This window comes from Mercenaria mercenaria, chromosome 11 (assembly GCF_021730395.1).
Source record: "Mercenaria mercenaria strain notata chromosome 11, MADL_Memer_1, whole genome shotgun sequence".
In the NCBI taxonomy this organism is placed as follows: Eukaryota; Metazoa; Mollusca; class Bivalvia; order Venerida; family Veneridae; genus Mercenaria; species Mercenaria mercenaria.
The window spans coordinates 53036449-53058346 of NC_069371.1; the positions used below are offsets into that span (position 1 = coordinate 53036449).

General features: G+C 35.9%; 2 protein-coding genes across 18 annotated transcripts in view; one reads left to right on the plus strand and one right to left on the minus strand.

The window, feature by feature from the left end:
* LOC123531444 (protein cordon-bleu-like) overlaps positions 1 to 6479 on the plus strand; it is a 93116-nt gene extending 86637 nt beyond the window's left edge. For all 17 annotated transcript variants that reach the window (XM_053517452.1, XM_053517449.1, XM_053517448.1 and 14 more), the window contains one exon: positions 2840 to 6479. In XM_053517452.1, coding sequence (XP_053373427.1) covers positions 2840 to 2894 — 55 coding nt within the window. In that variant the 3' untranslated portion in view covers positions 2895 to 6479. The remainder of the gene's footprint in view (positions 1 to 2839) is intronic.
* Positions 6480 to 15214: 8735 nt separating this feature from the next.
* LOC123530990 (uncharacterized) lies at positions 15215 to 21401 on the minus strand. The gene is made up of 5 exons (XM_045311764.2): positions 21084 to 21401; positions 19579 to 19697; positions 17787 to 17958; positions 15751 to 17324; positions 15215 to 15341 (listed from the first exon to the last, which is right to left on the minus strand). Exons 1-5 carry the CDS (start codon positions 21399 to 21401, stop codon positions 15215 to 15217), a joined length of 2310 nt encoding a protein of 769 aa, XP_045167699.2.
* Positions 21402 to 21898: the final 497 nt, after the last annotated feature.

A 21898-nucleotide genomic window follows, 5' to 3' on the forward strand; every position in this document is an offset into this window, starting at 1 on the left:
GATCATATTTCCATGTAGAAATGTTTATATTGATCTACCATAGTGAGAACTGAGACAAAATTCTGGGTTATTTCTTAAATGACAAGATTAACCAGTTTAATGTTGAAGGGCTAAGGCTCTAATTAACTCTTGGCACTTCACCTGGCGATTTGACACAAGACTATATTGTTTGCCAGATAACAATAAGTACCAGACTCGGAACAACAGCAACTGTCCAAGTTTATGAAACAGAGTTAAGAGACCAGTCTTAAAATGCACATTGCGATTGGTCATTTTCAAGCCTAGTATCAAAACTAACCTCAGTGTTATAAAACGGACTTTGGAGACCAGTGCCATAACTTAGCCTCTGATTGGTTGTCAATAAGCAGAAAAATGAAAATATAACTCATTCTGACACTGGTCTACAGATTCAAGTTTTTTAACCTCGAAACCTGGATGTGTCACAAGTCATTTTCTCTGGCAGCATAAATTCTGTGACAATTTGATTGAAGACATTTACAGACTTCTAAGCATCCAGTTACTTTTTAATATGGAAAAGTTGTGTGTCATTTTCAGTGTATTGGTTTAAGATCTAGTCAGAAAATGAGTAGAAATCCAGTCAGAAAATGAGTAGAAATCCAGTCTATAAATGATGTCACATTGAACCAGTCACTTTAAATGCACGTTGGACATTAACACACACATTTCTTTCCCTTATCTGTCTTACACTACACTGTTAGGTTCCTAAAACACCATACCGTCGGAATAGAGCAAGTTGTTCTGATATAGGTTAAATCATTTGACTGTGGTTCAGCCTGAGAACATCATTTTAGCTAGAGCTAGAAGTCAGAACTGAATTGGCTGCAGTGGTTCATTCAATTGACTTTTACTACTTGCACCCCACCTCTATGAGCTGCTCAGGTTGTCATGTTAGGAAGTCATAAAGGCTTGTTGAAAGGTTTGTGGTTCTACCAATGTGCCTGCAAGTGCTTGAAATAATGTGAGAGACTCCTAGGGATTTTCTCATTTGTTAAAAGCTAGAAGGATGCCATATGACCTGAATTGTCATTGTAACCCAGTAGCTAGTCCATGTATTCTGCATAACGAAGTAAACCTCACTGAAGAGATACATTTTTTTTATGCCCCCACTTTGGGGGGGGGGCATATAGATTTGCTCTTGTCCGTCCGTCCTTCCGTCCGTCCGTCTGTCCGTCCGTCCTTCCGAAAATGTTGTGTCGCGCGTAGCTCTGAAAGTATTTGACGTAGAGTCACAAAACTCTACAGGAATGTTGGTCAGCATGTGTAGTTGTGCACCTGGGGTTTCGCGTCCGGATTCATTCAGTCATGTAGAAGTTATGGCCCCTGACTTTGTAAAAATTGGTCATTTTAATGTTGTGTCGTGCCTAGCTCCAAAAGTATATGACCTAGAGTCACAAAACATTACAGGCATGTTGGTCAGCATGTGTAGTTGTGCACCTGGGTTTCGCGTCCGGATTCATCCAGACCTGTAGGAGTTATGGCCCCTGACTTAGTAAAAAATTGGTTATTTTAATGTTGTGTCGCACATAGCTCCAAAAGTATTTGACCTAGAATCACCAAAGTTTACAGGAATGTTGGTCAGCATGTGTAGTTGTGCACCTGGGGTTTCACGTCCGGATTCATGCAGTCATGTAGAAGTTATGGCCCTGACTTTGTAAAAATTGGTCATTTTAATGTTGTGTCGTGCCTAGCTCCAAAAGTATATGACCTAGAGTCACAAAACTTTACAGGCATGTTGGTCAGCATGTGTAGTTGTGCACCTGGGGTTCGCGTCCGGATTCATCCAGTCATGTAGGAGTTATGGCCCCTGACTTAGTAAAAAATTGGTCATTTTAATGTTGTGTCGCGCATAGCCCCAAAAGTATTTGACCTAGAATCACCAAAGTTTACAGGAATGTTGGTCAGCATGTGTAGTTGTGCACCTGGGGTTTCGCATCCGGATTCATTCAGTATTGTAGGAGTTCTGGCCCCCGACTAATGTCATGTAGTGGGGGCATCTGTGTCCCATGGACACATTTCTAGTTTTAAAATACTAGCTTTTGAAGATATTTCAAACACCATAATTATAAGGTTGCTAGTTACGTTGGACTAGCAAGCTTAGGGTTGGTCCATCAGAAGTTATTATGTCTGACTGTTTGTCTCAATAATGTTCATTTTTGTCGACGACAACACACGTCTTTTAAATTGACCGTTCATTTATTTATGCTACAATTACTTTAAATGAACTCAATTTTGTACTGGAAACAGTGCCATATTACAAAAACAAGTTTAAGAACCAGTTTAGAATGCAACCTTGCCCAAACTGGGCTGAGAAGCTCCTCTCCAAACTCCTAGTTTTATAACTTCACATCCAGAGCAATATGAAAGATAAATGCAACACTTGCATGCCCTCTTTTCATACACATGTCACCAAATGATCCATTTTCACCCTTCTTTAGCATGAGAGTTAATGTAATGTGGTAGATATTTTTATGCTAGTTTAATACTTTATATATTGCATGATTGAAACCAAGCATCATTGTATAGAATTATAGAACATAAAATAAAAAAAGAAAGAATTTATTGCAGAACGTCATAATTTTCATCTACACACACAGAGCAAAAGTAATATATCTACCTGTAGAATTAAGTAAACATTGGGTATTTTGAGTATTTTTATGATGATGTTATTTGTTGGAAATTAATTGCTTGGTATAATTCCATGGTAAGGGTATTGTTATGCTATGAATTTATTGACTTGTAAAAGTTCAAACATTTCTCAGTGCAAAATAATATCTATCTAATGAATGCTAATACTGATCAATGTTTTGTTTGTTTGCAGGTTCCAGTCAAAGCGACCCACTGGCATAAATGATGAGGAACCCATCTTTGTGTGATCAGTTCAACTACCTGTCATGTGATACCATTGTATAATATATATGTCATGTGACCATGCATCTGTCATGTGACTCTACCTGTATGTCATGTGACCATGTATATGTCAAATGTGACTACAGTGTAGTTAACTTTTGTCTGTCATATCACATGATACAATTTTGTGCCAGTTCAAACTTCTGCACACCTGCTGATTAGGTTAGTGATATTTGACCAGTCTGGCGAGTTTACAGAGAAGTGTTTGGTTGTGAATACTGATCACTGTGTTCATTGAGAGAATTCCGAAGTGGAAGGTATGGAAATATGGTCAAGAACACATGCATGTAGAGACAAAGGGTGAAGCGGAGATAACAGCCACTGTTGTCATATCATAGAATCCCCGAAATTGATGTATTCATATCATAGCATTATAAATATATATTATATTATCAGTCATACATTATCTCACCATCATAGAAAATTTTGGACCAGTTAACCTTAAAAATTTCATTCCATTTTTGTATAGTATGTATAAAGAAAGATATGGTATATCTGTTAACATACAGTTTTATATGATTTGCAAAGAGCCTATGTTTTAGATATATCTAACTGTTAGCATGTTAAAAATGCAGTATTCCTGTACCAGAATGGTCATAAATAGATTTTGTACAGAAGTCCCCCAAACACATTTAAAAATAGTTGTAAAATACCCTAGGAAATTTGTTATTGAAAAAAAGCCAAGAACTGATTTGTATCTTGAATCACAGGTGTGGAGATACATTGCCATTTCTTTGTCTCTACCTTGGAATGTCCTAAAAATATTGTTTAATCAAATTTGTCATTCTTCATTAGGCAGATAGTCTTACAGACTTCCATAGATGGCAATCCATGATCTGTAAATATATATAAAGAAATGAATATTTAAGGGACCATAATTCCTTTAATTATTGCCTTCTAACCTCCTTGTTTATAAGATTGTTACAGTTAAGGGGGCATCTGTGTAATGAAGACACATTGTTTAACTTTTGTTAACAAATCTAAATGTGCAATGAATTATGTCAGTTGTTACTAACTTGTTAATACATTTATATTTTCTATACAACTCATCTGTACATAGATAAAAAAAAAATACTATGCATATTTATATATAAAAATAAAGCAAAATTAATCATGAAAAATAATCAAATCAAGAAACTTATATACCCTTGAATGTAAATGTTAATCTGTGTCTCTTTAGTCACATAGTTCTGAATTAAGCCAGTTCCTGTTTTGTTTGGTTCCAGGCTCTGAGGTTAAAAACTTTAGTTTGGAGACCAGTCTTGGAATTTAGCTTTGTCATTGGTTGATTTAAGTCTTGAGCTCAAAATGGACCAATCAGGTGCTCAACTTTTGAGACTGGTCTCAGAACTTGTGTATTTATAAGCTTGAACCCAGTATTTGTAATCTGCTGTTACATAACAATATTTTCAAAAAGACAATTTTAAGTCAGATTATATTTGGAATAAAATAAATATAAGATTTGTTAAAACTTTTATTCCTTTGTAAATTTGAAATGCATGTATATTTTCATTTGGACGATATTTTGGATTTTATTACTAAATTGGAATTATCTGGATTTTTTTGGTATATTATTTGGAATTAACTGGATTAAAAAAGGCAGGAGTAATATTAACAGTCAGTGTTGCTCTGTCATTGATTTACTGTTCAGAGTTATATCAGAGCAGATTAAATGATATATTTATGCATTTTCTTAAAGGTACTCGTTCACAGTTTTGATGAAAAATTAGAAAACTATGTGAATGAGTCTCTTTAAAAGTACTCCTGTTGGAGTAACTAATATTGTTTCTATTTTCAGGAATCAAAAAAATGTGCTTTTAAAGTGAGATTTTATTTTTATTCACTTGTTGTACCCCCACAGAACAAAGTTTGGGCGGGTATATAGGAGTGAGCTTGTTGGTCGGTCGGTGCGTTGGTTTTGCATGGTTTCTGGATGATAACTCAAGAAAGGCTTGACCAATTTAAATAATTTTTGGTACACAGGTGAACCATCAGAAAATACAGGTCAAATTCGAATTTGGGGTCAAAGGTCAAGGTCACAGTAACCCTGAACAGTTAAACGGTTTCCGGATGATAACTTGAGAACGCTTGGGCCTAGGATCATAAATTTTGGTACACAGTGTAACATCATGAAATGCAGGTCAAGTTCGACTTTGAGGTCTGTAGGTCAAAGGTCAAGGTCACAGGGACTCGGAAATGTTAAATAGTTTCCGGATGATAACTTGAGAACGCTTGGGCCTAGGATCATAGATTTTGGTACACAGGTGTAACATGATGAAATGCAGGTCATGTTCGACTTTGAGGTCTGTAGGTCAAAGGTCAAGGTCACAGTGACTCGGAACAGTTTAATGGTTTCCAGATGATAACTTGAGAACGCTTGGGCCTAGGTACACAGGTGTAACATCATGAAATACAGGTCAAGTTCTGCTTTGAGGTCAGTAGGTCAAAGGTCAAGTCACAGTGACTCGGAACAGTTAAACGGTTTCCGGATGATAACTTGAGAATGCTTGGGCCTAGGATCCTAGGATCGAGAACGCTTGGGCCTAGGATCATAAATTTTGGTACACAGTTGTAACATCATGAAATGCAGGTCAAGTTCAACTTTGAGGTCTGTAGGTCAAAGGTCAAGGTCACAGTGACTCGGAACAGTTAAATGGTTTCCGGATGATAACTTGAGAACGCTTGGGCCTAGGATCATAAATTTTGGTACACAGGTGTAACATCATGAAATACAGGTCAAGTTCTACTTTGAGGTCAGTAGGTCAAAGGTCAAGGTCACAGTGACTCGGGAACAGTTGAACGGTTTCCGGATGATAACTTGAGAATGCTTGGGCCTAGGATCATGAAAATTGATAGGGAGGTTGGTTATGACTAGCAGATGACCCCTAATGATTTTGAGGTCAGTAGGTAATAGGTCAAGGTCACAGTGACCCGGGAAAATTTAAACAGTTTTCGGACAATAACTTGAGAATGCTTGGGACTAGGATCAGGAAACTTAATCTGGAGATTGGTCATGTCAAGCAGATGACCCATATTGATTTTGAGTTTCAAAGGTCAAAGGTCATTTAAACCTTTTACTGACAATAACTTGAGAATGCTTTGGCGGAGGATCATGAAACTTCATAGGGAGGTTGATCATGACTAGCAGATGACCTCTATTGATTTTGTGGTCAGTAGGTCAAAGGTCAAGCAAGTTCGGCTTTGACATTGGCTTAGTTCTGTGACAAGGCCATATTGTGGGGGTATAATTCGTCACTCCTGTGACAACTCTAGTTTGGAAATAGAATTGATGAAAATGTATGCAGGCCAGTCTAGACAGTATGCATGATATTACAGTTATCAGATATAAGATTTCAATAAACATCTAGTTATATACTCAAAACTAAACCATATTAGACTGTGTTATGTATTTTTGTATGTCATTTATTATTTTGTAATTGCAAATCTGAATAAAACTGTGATGAGAGGATTAGGTTTGTGAATATGTGTTGGAATGACTAGAAATTCTGACGCAAAAAAAATCTACATATAGTAAATAAAGTCAAACACTGCTATGCTTTAATTGCTTTCTTATAACATGGTTTAGACTAAATGTTTTAACTTGGCGCAAATGGATCGAGCAACTTATTGCATAAAAACATTTAAGTACAGTCTAACTTTGTTCGCTTAAACTAGACAGAATCAACATAATTTGTTTAGTTATCAGTAGTTTGGGCCATCAAACAAAATACATTATACATGGATTTTGCCAGAACCTGACCAGTACGAATTATTAGAGTTTGAGCAAATGAAGTTTGTTTGTATTTAAGGTATTATGCCCCTAATAGTAATATTTAAGAAATGGCATTTGCTTGGTATATTCTTACAGGTGACCATGCTTTACATTGTGTTGCAAATTTTTAAAAACTTTTACTGTGCCGTTTTTTATATATTTTGTATAATTAATGGTATTTTCTCAAGCTCAAGTGGGGACAAATTTCAAAGTGATGGCCTTTATCTAAAACGTTTACAGAGAATTCATTTTACTATTATTTTTTATGAAAGAAACATCAAACTATTGGTAAACATATATAAAACTTACAATAAAAACTGTCAATATCATATTTTTTAGGGTGCCTCAAGTAAACCGGTTGAATGTGACAGAATTCTAACTCCAACATTGAAAAATTAAGGTCGAATGCTGTGGGTCTGTTTTGAATTTTGCTCGCTTCATTCAAAAATAACCTTGGGGCAGAAGTAAAACCTACCTTCATTTCTTCCACAATATGTAATCTAAAGATTGAAGGCAAAATAAAGAACTTTTACCGTATGTAACTCAGTATTTTTAAAGATGTCTAACTCTCCCCCTTCTGTTTCAGAGGTAAATTCACTTTGAACAGCAAGAAATCGCTTATCAAATGATTTTCCCCCATTTTTATGCAATAAATCATTAACAAGTCTTGAAAGAAATGAAAACTTACTAGAAAAAATGGAAAATAAGGAAAAAAAATTTTGGTCCCAATGGGGTTTGAACCTACGCCCCCTGAAAATTGCAGTCAGAGTAGGTTTATGGTAGGAATTGAATACTCTTCAAAAAGAAGGTACTCTATTATGGGCCTAATACCTTAACAGAATCGGGGCAGTCAGTGGTCATAAAGTTCGGCCACTGCCTGCAATCACAGTTGCTTCATGCAGGCAGTTTTATCCAAGACATTTCAGACTTTACAGGGAAATCCTTCACGTCTGTATACATGTACATCACATACAAAATCTTAAATTCTCTAACAAGTTTCTAGAGTCTAACAACCCAGATGATTTTGTTACATTAAAATCACTGTAAAAAAAACGATGGGTTGCAAAACATGAATCCCATGTTAATACATGTATGGAATGTTAAAAATATACAGAAATTAGGCAGTTTTTTAATGATATGCCTGCAATATTTATATGTTTTTCATATTAAACCCATGAACTAATATTTCTGTTTATGTTATCATGTAATAAAGAGATTTATTTACAATAACCTAGTTTGTTGTTAACTAAAAAATTCAGTTCAGTCATTAAAGATGGTTTTTCAGATTTTGGTAAAGTAATGGATTTTTTGCATATAATTATGGGCTATTAGTACTAAATGCATGTAGAACTTTATATGCCCCCACTTTTGGGGGGAGTGGGGGGGGGGGGGGGTGCATTTAGATTTGCCCTTGTCCGTCCTTCCGAGAATGTGTCGCGCCTAGCTCCAAAAGTATTTGATGTAGAGTCACAAAACTTTACAGGAATGTTGGTCAGCATGTGTAGTTGTGCACCTGGGGTTTCGTGTCCGGATTCATTCAGTCATGTATGAGTTACGGGCCCTGATTTTGTAAAAATTTGTCATTTTAGTGTTGTGTCGTGCCTAGCTCCAAAAGTATTTGACCTAGAGTCACAAAACTTTACAGGAATGTTGGTCAACGTGTAGTTGTGCACCTGGGGTTTCGCGTCCGGATTCATTCAGTCGTGTAGGAGTTATGGCCCCTGACTTAGTAAAATATTGGTCATTTTAATGTTGTGTCGCACGTAGCTCCAAAAGTATTTGACCTAGAGTCACCAAAGTTTACAGGAATGTTGGGTCAGCATGTGCACCTGGGGTTTCATGTCCGGATTCATTGAGTCGTGTAGGAGTTTTGGCCCCTGACTTAGTAAAAATTGGTCATTTTAATGTGTCGCACGTAGCTCCAAAAGTATTTGACCTAGAGTCACCAAAGTTTACAGGAATGTTGGTCAGCATGTGCAGTTGTGCACCTGGGGTTTCGCGTCCGGATTCATTCAGTCATGTAGGAGTTATGGCCCCTGACTTAGTTACAAATTGGTAATTTTAATGTTGTGTCACGCGTAGCTCCAAAATTATTTGACCTAGAGTCACCAAAGTTTACAGGAATGTTGGTCAGCATGTGCAGTTGTGCACCTGGGGTTTCATGTCAGGATTCATTCAGTATTGTAGGAGTTATGGCCCCTGACCTAGGAAAAAATTTGTGTCCATTGTCATAAAGTGGGGGCATCTGTGTCCCATTTCTAGTTTTTTTAATTTTCCTATCCTGATTGCCCAGATTTTAACAGAAGTGTAGTTCTAAAAAAAATATTGTAACTGTTGTATTATATTTGTTGAAGATTTACTTTAAAAATGTTAAAATTTACATATCTAGCAAAACTAAATGATAAATGTAAATCATTACCTCCCTTTGCCTAATGAAGACTGGTACTCAGAAAGCTGTTTGGATTTAAAGGAAAGGGATCAGTAATAATACCTCCTAGGAATTTATAATTTATTTACTTTTGATAGATATTAAAAGTTCCTATCTACTATCTATATGAGTCAATGGCTGAAACATGTGGCTTGTTAACTAACAGCTATCCGAGGTTTTTGTTTGGTTTAACGCCGTTTTTCAACAGTATTTCAGTCGTGTAACGGCGGGCAGTTAACCTAACCAGTGTTCTTGGAATCTGCACCAGTACAAACCTGAAATGAAAGTGAGGGACATGCTACAAATAAAACTCACTTGTCCCTCACCTCCAAGGTTAGTCTTGCTCAGACTGTAGGTGACTTGCAGATGACTGGTATGGTTTAAATGAGGGGCTTGCCAATGCCCGAGATAGTGCTCACAGTAGCACTTGGTGGGTCTTCCTCCATCATTAAAAAAGCTGAAAATTCAGAACTACATGTATATACAAAATGAGCAATGTTGGTTTGATTTAAAATCCAGCGAGAACTGAAGACAAAGTTCAATAACAACAGTTTATTTCATAATATGAAACATACGAAGGAATATTTGAAGTAGTAATGTGGTAGGAGGTAAAAGGAAAAATTACTATAATATTCCGTAATATATTGCTAAATTGAAGTATCAATTATTATGTATTCAGTAAAGTTTACTTTAAATAATAATAAAGAGTGCCAAACTATATTGCAAGTCACAGCAAATTACTTTGGACTTCTAAAAGTACTCATAGAGCCAGCCAGACAATATGTCAATTTTCTCAATCTTCTTCTAATTCAGGGTCAGAACTCTGGAGATCCAAACTGGCTGATACTGAAGCTAGACCTATATTTTATAGAAACACAGTTATATGGTATGGATAAGATACTCTTCATAATTTTGATGAATTTAATGACTAAACTGGAGCTACTCAATTTTCGCAGTTTTTAGTAATTCAAGGGCCGTAACAGAAAGACTATCTGGCTGGTTATTAAAATTGGCCTAGATATTATTCTCCTAAACATTCAGACCAAGTTTTTAGGACAATGGATAATCATTTCTGCAGTTAGTAAGTTCATACTGTCAATTTTTAGTAATTCAAGGACAGTAACTTCAAACCTATAGGGATGACTAGACTAGCAATGAACTTTGCCAAGATATCATATCTGACCAAGAGTGATTAACATTGGCTAAAAACTGCTTAAATATGATGCCTATTACCATTACTTCATGGATGCTACAGCAAGTATGCAGTCACATAAAAAGTTGGCTTTCACGGGCATATAACACTATCAAATGTAGTCGGTAAAGTTTTGCTTAATGTTAGTTAAACTAACCATCTCGGTGAAATACTGCTACATAAAAAAATGTGTATTCAGTAGTTCTGCAAAATCTCAAAAACAACTACATGTATAATGTATTCAGTAAGTTCTGCAAAATCTCAAAAACAACTACATGTATAATGTATTCAGTAAGTTCTGCAAAATCTCAAAAACAACTATAATGTATTCAGTCAAGTTCTGCAAAATGGGGAAAAACAACTAAAATGTATTCAGTAAAATTTTGCTATAATACAGTAAAATTACTAATTTAAAACAGTATTCAGTGGAGGTCTGTAAAATGAAAAAACGTGTATTCAAGGAAAGAATGTGAAATGGCTATTTAATCAACACTCGCGGCACTGAACTACTATGGTTGTGCATAGAACAAAACCAAACAATTTAAGGTGCATGTAACACTTTATACAACTTTGTTTTCAATGAAATTTTATTCAGGAAGTATAAAAAAGGTACATTTTTAATGTCTTAAACATATATAACAACAAATCATAGAGCTTATGAGGTCATCACTAAATTGAATAGTATGTCAAACCTATCATCAGTATAGCTAGGGGTGTCGTTATGTATTCAAAATGTGGTTACTGCATTCCCTGCTTCAGACAACCTTTCCATAGAATTTTGAGTTATCTTCCAATTAATTTGAAACCATACAAAAAGGTGAAATAATTGAAACATATCATACATTCAAAATCTGTGAGAAAATTCCCACAGAATCACAAACAAATGGGTTTTTGAGACATTTCATTCTCTGTAATGACTCTTGTAGTCATAAGCTCTATATAATCAGTAAGGCTTTTTATGAAGAGTTTAAAAAAAAACTTTTCCAAAACAAGTTATGTTTATATACTTCCCGAGTATCATGAAAACATAAATAAGCCTTTAAAACTAAAATGAATAAGATATAAAGTGTTATAAAATGTAGTGTTATATGCCACTGTAAGAAAAGTGTGTGACTAGAAAAGTTTCTAATTAAAACATGTGAGAAAGAGTTTGTAATTTAAACACTGAAAACGTGTACTGTGTCAGTAATTTTTCAGCAAAAGGAAATTCAACAAGTGTAAAGCAGTGTTGTCCAACAAGAACTGTGAAGTTAAAACATTGCTTATATAATGTAATCAGATTAACATGACTAGACAACTCATCTTGAATTTATTTTCATAATATGACCTTAATTTAGTTAATACTTGGTAAAAGTATTCAACAGGTTGTAAAATCTTTATAACAGAAACTGTAAACATCTTAAACAAATGAAAGAACTTGATTGTGAAAACAAATATATCAATTTATATAAATCTAAAATGTCACATAGATGCTATATTAGATGCCATTGTTTTTTGTGTTTTCTTTTAAACATCAGACTAATATTTTATGAAATTTTATTATCATTGAATTTCGTTAAAAGTCAATAATATAACTATTATATTTGATTATATTTTGTAAACCACAAAGAAAATATTGACAAGTTGATCTGTTTTTAAAATGAGTATTAAGTCTCTGGTCATCAGATGGCAGGTCTGTCGATGCAGCTTCAGTCAGACTCTTGGGAGGAGCTCAAATTCAGCAGACCCTGTATGGCTTCCCCAACCACTGTGCCATAACTTCCCTGAAATACAGCATTCAAATACTATTCTGTTTTATGTAGAAGTTCTACTGTAACATGTTGGCCAATTCCAATGTTTGCCCCAAAAGCAGGTGTGTTTGTGAATGGTCTCCAAAAATCACTTATTGCAAATAATGTATTTTGAAATCATAAAATCACATTTACACCTTATTCAAGATAAATGTCAGCATGTGGGTGCTGGGAGGAGGGGTTCCCCCCTTATAGATAAAATCTTTCTATTTTAAATCTAAGGCCTTTGACAAACTGCATATCTTAAGAAGATATACTGTTGTGTTTTATTTGTATTTTGATAATTTCATTTCATGCTTTTGGTACGTCTCTTCCTTATAGTGACTAAATCTTTACATTCAAAACAATATAGAATATTCTAAAATTGAACAAGAGCACAGCTGCATGGAGAAATATTACTTCCGAAGAAGATGATTTCAAATAAAACCTGCCAAGACTTTGGGTGGTTGGTCAAGATGTTCTTTAAATTTATGCATAATTTATTTTAGGTCGAGTGCGAGGAAAGTTTTACAACTTATATTAACCACTCTCGACACCTCATTCCTGATGGAATCCATCGCCACGAGGGTATGAGAGAAGAGGCCAGTTTCCCTTTTAATGCTGAACGCCAAGCAAGGGAGCTACTGGTACCATTTTTCACGTCTTTGGCATGACGCAGCCGGGGATCGAACCCACGACCTCCCGCACTCGAAGCGGACACTCTACCACTAGGCTATCGAGGCGTTTAAATACTGAGCGGAAACACTTTTTTGTACTTAAACAGTTACTGTAACTTGAACATTGACCTACTGGACCGAGTTAAACAGTTACTGTAACTTGAACATTGACCTACTGACCTCGGTCAAGATTAATAGGGACCATCCACTGCCATTTTACAGTATGCTTGTGAAATTTGGGGATCATAGATGCAAGTATTCTTAAATTATTTGGCATAAATTGCAAGCAGACAACCTGTGCCATCACATACATTTATCTGACCAATTAGCATGACTATGGCCATGAACTTTGAATAAAAGAAAACAACTCAAAACTAGAAACTGCTTTTGTAAAAAAGCGCATGTCTCCCCCAATGCAAAGTCCTATAGGCAAGAAGTCAATAGGGGTCAGGAGCGAAAGTCAAAGAGACACTGATGGTTGGCTGCAATAGGGATCATCTACTTGGCATGTCCAGTCATCCCGTTAAGTTTCAACACTCTTGGCCTAGTGGTTCTCAAGTCACTGTTCAGGCTCCTATGACCTTGACCTTTGATCAAGTGACCCCAAAATAAATAGGGGTCATCTACTCTGCATGTCCAATCATCCTATTAAGTTTCAACATTCTAGGTCAAGTGGTTCTCAAGTTATTTTCTGGAAATGATTTTACATGACCAGGCCCCTGTGACCTTGACCTTAATAGATTGAACCAAAAATCAATAGGGGTCATCTACTCTGCATGTTCAATCATCCTATGAAGTTTCAACATTCTGGGTCAAGTGCTTCTAAAGTTATTGATCGGAAATGGTTATCAATGTTCAGGCCCCTGTGACCTTGACCTTTAAAGGAATGACCTCAAAAACAAATAGGGGTCATTTACTCTGCAGGAACAATCATCCTATGAAGTTTCAACATTCTGGGTCGAGAGGTTCTCAAGTTATTGATTGGAAACGGTTTTCGATGTTCAGGCCCCTGTGACCTTGACCTTCGACGGAGTGACCCCAAAATCAATAGAGGTCATCTACTGTGCATGACCAATCATCCTATGAAGTTTCAACATTCTGGGTCAAGTCGTTCTCGACTTATTGATCGGAAATGGTTTTCCATGTTCAGGCCCCTGTGACCTTGACCTTTGACGGAGTGACCCCAAAAACAATAGGGGTCGTCTCCTCCATAAGCCCTACCAATCTATGAAGTTTGAAGGTTCTAGGTCAAATGATTCTCCAGTTATTGCTCGGAAATGAAGTGTGACGTACGGACGGACGGACAGGGCAAAAACAATATGTCTCCCCCAGAGGGGAGTGGGGGGGGGGGGGAGACATAATTATGAGGTACCAAATCAATTCTGGTCAATGTGCCTATCAAGTATGAGGATCGTAAAACATTCTAAAGTATTTAATTGTTAGCAGACAGAGGACGACCAGCATCAAGAGAACTTGTCCCTTTGTATATTACACATAATAGTAATTCTTGCAGAGAAATGCATTATTGGGTACAGCAATAAAAATAATGTTACAAAGTTAATGACCTTCATAATTTATTAGAAAATATAGCATACGTTCCTTTGTCACAGTTTGAATGGAAAGTAACTGAAAAACTCTTACCGAATTTCTTGCGCAGGCATAGTCTGTTTCCATCAAGGACCAACTTGTAAGCTCCTGGCTGAAGGGTCCATGCCAGGACGGGGTTTGTACCTGCTAACCTACATTGGTCGAATAGAACTATAAATGTCTGTGTTCTCATTATGATATGAAAGTTTTAACACAATTTTAATTGAATAGTTGATAAAGTGTTGCTTATCTTTTAAGAAATTAATAAACAAACTCCGACGTATCCCGGTCGTAAATTATTAGTAAATTATCCATCATTTACATAACATGTCATAAAAATATTTGTTTGTTTGTTTTGGGTTTAAGGCAGTTTTCAACTGTATTTCAGTTATGTAACTGCGGGCAGTTAACCTAAGCAGTGTTCCTGGATTCTGTACCAGTACAAACCTGTTCTCCGCAAGTAACTGTCAACTTCTTCACATTATTCAGCGGTGGAGGGCGAATGATTTGAGACACAATGTCTTTTATCAAATCGTCAAGAACATACGCCTCGCCCAAGGCTTGAACTCGCGACCCCGCGATCTGTAGATATTGAGCTAAGCGGGCGGGCTCATAAAAATGTTTAATCCAGTATACACAGAGAGACGTGAAATCTACGATCCGATCTCTAAGCTCATTAATTTATTTCAACGAACACAAGGGGAAAACAAGCAAATGCAGAAATTCAGGCAGTAGAATCAAACTAGAGACAGGCAAAACAAACAAACTTAAAGTTGAATAAACTTCTAGCTGTTTTGTTGGTGCCAGTTCTCCATACAATACCTTCCACAAGATATTTTCAGAGAATGTTAAATCAATAGTTTACCAGTAGTATTGCTCCCTGTCCATCGCAACTGGATGACAATAACTGTATGTATCTGGACCAGATACCAACTGAACACTCTGAAGGTAAGGCTGAACATCTGCAGAACATTCTGTTCTTGAACTGCTAAATTAAAACACTTGAAATGTTTCATTCGTTTCTTACATTTAAGTAGTTTACTTTTCTACTATGAATTATTGAGAAACTTAAAAAGCACACTATACTGTTAAACTGTACTTTCAAAACGATACGCAATTTCATAGAATGCAAAAGCAATGACAAGTCCGATGTTCCTATAAACCTTGTTGGGTTTTCCGCGGCCATGCGGACAAGGTCTTAAACATCCGATCGCTTTCCCTTTTGCACTTGGTTCGAATTCCTCCACGATCACATTCTTCCACTTACAGTAACATGAGTGGTACAAACAAGACAACCAACCATACATACCTGTCTCAACAAAGTAAAGAGTTTAATTGTACCTTAACTGTCACAGTTAATTTAGATATAAACAAACATTGAGAAAGTTTAGCCATACCTACAGTCTGTGCTACATTCAACTCCGGTCTCTATCAGTGGATATTCTCCATTTGCGTGGGCTCTTTTGAACCATTCTCTCTCGCATACGCTACAAATGGCATTCTCGATGCAATCTATCCCTTGGTGTTCACCATTCCTTTCAACTGCCAACCTCTTATTCAGCCTTTCAGTTTCTGCACCCAAATTTTTTTCGGTAGTTTCAGTTGTAATTGCTAATTTTGCACCATTCATTGGGACATTATCTCTATCCGCAACTATATCATCTGCTGAATTATTTTGGCTTTCTTCAATTTTTACACTACAAGCGAAGTCTACCGGGGACTCTACATTATTTCCTATATTGTCACAAAGTTTTTGTAAAGATCTGAGACAGTCTAAAGCAGTCCATTCTTCAGCCTTTTCTTTCTTCAGTCCTACATGCCTCATTTGCCGTTCTTTAAGCTTAACACGCAGTTTCCAAACCAATTTGATATCATTTACCATAACTTCAGAATGTGTTTCTTCAAATTTTAGTTTAGGCCGTATAGGTCTGGGTCTGCATACGTCTTTTCCTATCACTTTAGCTTTTCTAAGGGAGTTTGGTACTTTTGTCTGTTGATACATTTCTGTCTTATCTTCTGCCATGGCTTCTGCCTGATTTCCTGTGATGGCTTTTACCTTGGTTTCAGTCATAGTTTTTGCACGATTTCTAGTTACAGTTTCTGCCTTATTTGCTTTTATGACATTTGCATTTTTACCAGTCATGACTTCTGTCTTTTTTACTGTTATAACATCAACTTTAGTATCTGTCATGACTTTAGCCTTGTTTCCTGGTATGATTTCTGCTCCATTTCTTGTAATGTCCTTTTCATTGGTTCTAGACATATTTTCAATCACTGGCAGTTTCTGAACCACATGGTTACTTATATGTTTAGAGTTTGGTAGTTTACAGATGATGTATCCTTGTTTGTTACCTGTCTTTACATCTGTGTATGGTTTGTTTTCATCTTTTGCAAGTATGTAATCTATTTTCTTGTCTATGTTGCGCATGTACTGCTTCTCATATTGTGCATTTGTTTCCTCTTCAAGCTGTATCCCTCCCTGTGTGTAGCGTAAATTATCTCTCAAATGAACCTGTGAAAAGGGAATTCTTTGGTTGGTGTTAGTGTCCATAGCATTGTAACGCGATTTTCCGAATCTAGTATTTGTTAATTCGTCCCGTTTGTATACAGACTGAACTGTAGTTGGCCAATTACTGCTCAATGCTGGTATAACATTTTCATTATTGAAGGAATACAAACTAGTCCCGTCGTTTTCAGTAGAAACTACATCCTGCTTGTCCGTCCAGTTGTTATTTTCATCCATAGTTCGTTCTTTCAGAACACTCTCCACTTCCGGATTACCACACGAGTATTCCGTTGCATCATCATATACTTTTGTGCCAGTTTGCACTGATTCTTCTGTTCCAATACACTTATCTTTCGTTGATTCCTTTTCATTCACAGATTTATTATTATCACCCGGTGTTAACTCTACCATCTTTTCGAGTTTATTCCTGTGTTGTCTACGAGCGTTTGAAAACCATGAAGTTACCTACAGCAAACAAGAAGTATATCTATAATCATTAATTATGGTCACTAAAAATCTGCGAAAAACGTTCGTTATACATTTTGAGAAATACTATATTTCTTAAGTTGTTATATTCTGCAGGTACTTTTTTCATCACAACCTAAACAGTAAAACAGCTAACTGTTCACAAGGCCTGCTTGCAAAACGGTGTACTGCTATGGTCAAGTTCCTGCCAAATTTTCATATGTTCGGGAACTTCCATTTTACTTTGAATAAAAGCCTAAGCTCAATGCAATTCAATCAGTATATCATATTTTACAGTTTTAAACAATAAAATAAAAAAAATATGAAGCAATTACCTTTTTCCCTTTCATTGTTTTCGTGACAGAATAATGTGCTATTAATACACAACTGTTCAAAGTTTAACAAAAGTTGATGTTGATATATTGATTTGTTAAAAAATTGATTAAATACTATAAAACTCACTTTTGCAATGGGAATTCCGGCCCGATTTGCAAGAGCTTGTTTGGCTTTCTTGCAGGGATACGGGTCTGAAGAATGTGTTCTAAACCATTCACGTAGCACGGCAGCTGAACTTTCCAACAGACGTGCGGGTGGTCGGACACCGCCTGGACATATCCCTGGAGGTGGAGGATGTCTGACAAAACAAAAAAGGAAACACTCGTCATGTGATTTACGTGCATAATCTACATATGGCCTCCTATTCACATATCAAGTTTTTGAGTAATTGCAGGACGGACAGACGGAAGGCATTCCTACAGTTCCCTCCAGGGGACTAAAATCTTAAACCAGGAAGCGTTTTTTAACATTCCGACCTATTATGCGTAACTTTCTGAAAGTGTGTCTCAAAACAAGTTAGTGAGCATGCTTACAGACGCCATGTTGTTCTATACTTCTATACCGGCGACTCCATACTTACAGACATAAAGCTATTGCACACTTGTGTACCGGCGACACCATACTTATAGACATAAAGTTATTGCACACCTGTGTACCGGCGACACCATATTTAGACATAAAGCTATTGCACACTTGTGTACCGGCGACACCATACTTAGACATAAAGCTATTGCACACTTGTGTACCTGCGACACCATACTTACAAAGCTATTGCACACTTGTGTACCTGCGACACCATACTTAGACATAAAGCTATTGCACACTCGTGTGCGACGACACCATACTTAGACATAAAGCTATTGCACACTTGTGTACCTGCGACACCATACTTGGACACAAAGCTATTGCACACTTGTATACCTGCGACACCATACTAAGACATAAAGCTATTGCACACTTATGTGCGACGACACCATACTTACAGACATAAAGCTATTGCACACTTGTGTACCGGCGACACCATACTTAGACATAAAGCTATTGCATACTTGTGTGCGACGACACCATGCTTACAGTCATCAAGCTATTGCAGATTTGTCTACCGCCGACACCATGCTTACAGGTACATGTATAAAGCTATTACATACTTGACTGAGACTCGATATCTCGAGAAAGTTACGGCCTATATACGGTCAAACTATTGTATGTGGGAAAAAAATGCTGATGGTCTTTAGTACTTTTACATTTTAGGTCAAACTTTAAACAAGAAAAACTGGTCGAGACTGACCACTAGCCATTATGATAACATGGACAAGAAAGTGACTAGTCCAAATAATAGTTTTGGGACATCGTGATAACTTTTGACTGTCGAAAGGGATGACAACTATAAAACATCAGTCCATAAAATAAATCATCCCGATAAGCTAAATAAGTAAGGCTAGCAAGTGACAGGTTGTTGGCAGTAAACACTTTGTAGAGTATGTTCACTGAAGTTCCGAGCCCATATGCGTTTTAAGACCAGAAAGTTAGACAATTACTATTACTTTTTTGTAAATTGTGTATAAAAATTGCCAACGGAAATTCTAATTTTAGAGGTGTATATGAAATTGAACTTGACGTATCGTCACCAAAAACAAGGGGTCACCTAGTGACGGCCAGTCATCTTACGACCCTTGACGGTTGTATATCCAAGCATTCTCTCGTCACTGACCAAAAACTGTTCTGTCCAGAGATTATTAAGAGATTGAACTTAAACCTTGTACCTCACAAAAAGACAGGATCAGCCATAGGTCTAATAATTTCAGTTAATGAATGTAAACAGTTCTAAGCCTAAACGTTTGAAATTCTGCTTTAGTGTATGATCGAAAAACAAATGATGGACATGACCAAAGCATTCAGTGATATGGACGTAACCTACCTCTGTCTTATCCTGTACTTGTGTACAGAGTTCAATTTGCCATGTGTCGACCAATATTGTTGATAGTGAGCCTCGTCCCATAGTTGTAGAAAGATCGGATTGTACGTGTTCCCCATATTCTGTAACAACATGAAACAGAAATTATTAGGCTATTTTCCTTGATATTTCTTCGTCCCCTCCCTAAAACTACAATCTGCAGCTGTCTATTTTGACTGCTCATGTTCTTTTAACAACTCGAAATTCCTTCGAACTACTTGTTTTTTCTGTATATCAGTCAGAAATCAGCTATTCTTTTCGAAACATTCAGCTCTTAACAGAAATTCATTTGCTTTTTCTCCGAATGGCATTTTTACATATGCACTGATTTAGGGTGTACAGGTTAGCCGTGGACATTTTTTCCATTATTAGTTTAAAATCCACATCTAAAGAAACTTCCCGAGATTTTTTTTACTATAAATTAGAATAATAATGTATTATCATTTCAAAAACATGTAGCTTTTTAAATTTCCATCAAATACTTTTAATTCACTGATGTTTTTTTTTTTACATACGCACTGATTTGTCAGTAAAGGATAGCATGATTTGCATCGACTTTTATTTGATGACATATGAAAAAAAAACACAATAAGCAAACATTTAAAATGTATGTCAGAATGTCTGTCTGCATGTCAGTAAAAATGATATGATTTTTTTTACAATAATTCAAGTCTAAATATAAAATTTATCAACCTATCTTCTATACCCTAAAATCCGCTTTACCCTAAGCACTGTAAAACATGGAAAAATACTCGAAATTAAATTTTATTTTCAAGTTCAAATATTGTGTACAGATTTTGAATATTACAGTCCGCAAACAGTATTTTTCCAGCAATGAATAATGTTGAATAAAAATTCGACGAAATATCTACTTAAAAGTCAAGAAAAAGTATTAATTTGCGAGTACCAGTATAATAAATCAGATTTTTTTCCAGCAATAAAAATATCTGAATAAACTTTGGACAGATGTATTAATTTTGCTAAAAAAGTCCAGGAAAAAAGTTTGAATTTACAAGTCTCATAAACATTAGGAAATATATTCTAGACGGACATGAAAATGTTCTTTTTTTTATTCAAAATTGTAAACATGTGTACGAGTAAAATGGCGTTATTAAAATTATGATTTTTTAAAAAAATGCATAAAATCTAGTCTAAATAATGAAACCTCGGGTAGACCGATTTTACATTTTGATATTTCACGTTGTCTACCTAGAGGGGAGGGGGATATCGACCAGTCAAAAATAAATATAACGATATTCAACTCTTAGAGTACAATTATTTGGACTACATAAAATCTAGATATAATTAAATGCAAACGTGGCAATACCGCATTTTGTTCGGATTTTGTAGGCAAATGTTATTTACCAAATAAACTGTACTTATTTTTTTGTAAACTTGACAGAAATTAGTACCGGTTACGTGTACATTTTTATCTATCTATTAACTGAATTCACTGAAATAGAAATTACCTGAAGAATATGAAATATTTCTTCATAGTGCTGAAGATGCATTTTGTATTTCAAATACATTGTCAAGAAAGTCTCATCTTCCATCAACAAGCGAAAAGTTTCTCCATTGTTTGTAATCAGTTGAAGCATGTGGCCAAAATCTTCGAATTTTTCCTCCTTTATTAATGTTTCTGCGCATTCTGCAATCATTTGAACACTGTATTCATTTTCAGCATAATAGATCTCACCGTTTTGATTATCGCTAGCATGTATAATTATTTCGTTTTCAAACGCTAATTCCTCAGTTGAGTGCAACACATTTCCAGGTTCGTTATTCATTTTTCCCTCGACAATTCAGTTTTTTTTAATGTACCAATTTACATGAAATATACTCAGAAAGTTATTTTTATTTTTTATCCAATAGGCGGTGCTAATTGTGTCTGTATCCAATGATAAGAGAAAATAAAAATAGACAGGTATAAAGACATGGGTTCTAAAATAAAAGGGGAAGTGAGTGAAGCTCTGTCAATAATTTGAAACACGTAAAACGCACATTTATTCAATGTAAACGAGACGAAGATATTAATGTTGGCCGAACTTGATATGTATCAAGTTTAAAATGATATAACCATGTTAATTAAAAAATCTATTTCAATTGTAGACACGTATCGGTAAATGGACAAACATTGTTTACGAGAAATTACTACCATAATGTTCCTTTAATCAGAAGGTGAAGGCGTGGTCCTGAATTCTTCCGGTAATCGCAGCAACTGTGTGTCAGTGCGTACACGAAAAGAGCTAGACATTCAAATAATAAACATGTCAAGAAATAAAAC

What these genes read in the sequence shown, in the direction of transcription:
- LOC123530990 (XM_045311764.2), bottom strand. Translation starts at nt 21,401, where the DNA reads ATGAATAACGAACCTGGAAATGTGTTGCACTCAACTGAGGAATTAGCG. An exon ending in AAATATTTCATATTCTTCAG is followed by an intron (nt 19,698 to 21,083) that starts GTAATTTCTATT and finishes ATGTTGTTACAG; the next exon opens with AATATGGGGAACACGTACAA. An exon ending in GAATGTAGCACAGACTGTAG is followed by an intron (nt 15,342 to 15,750) that starts GTATGGCTAAAC and finishes GTTTTAATTTAG; the next exon opens with CAGTTCAAGAACAGAATGTT.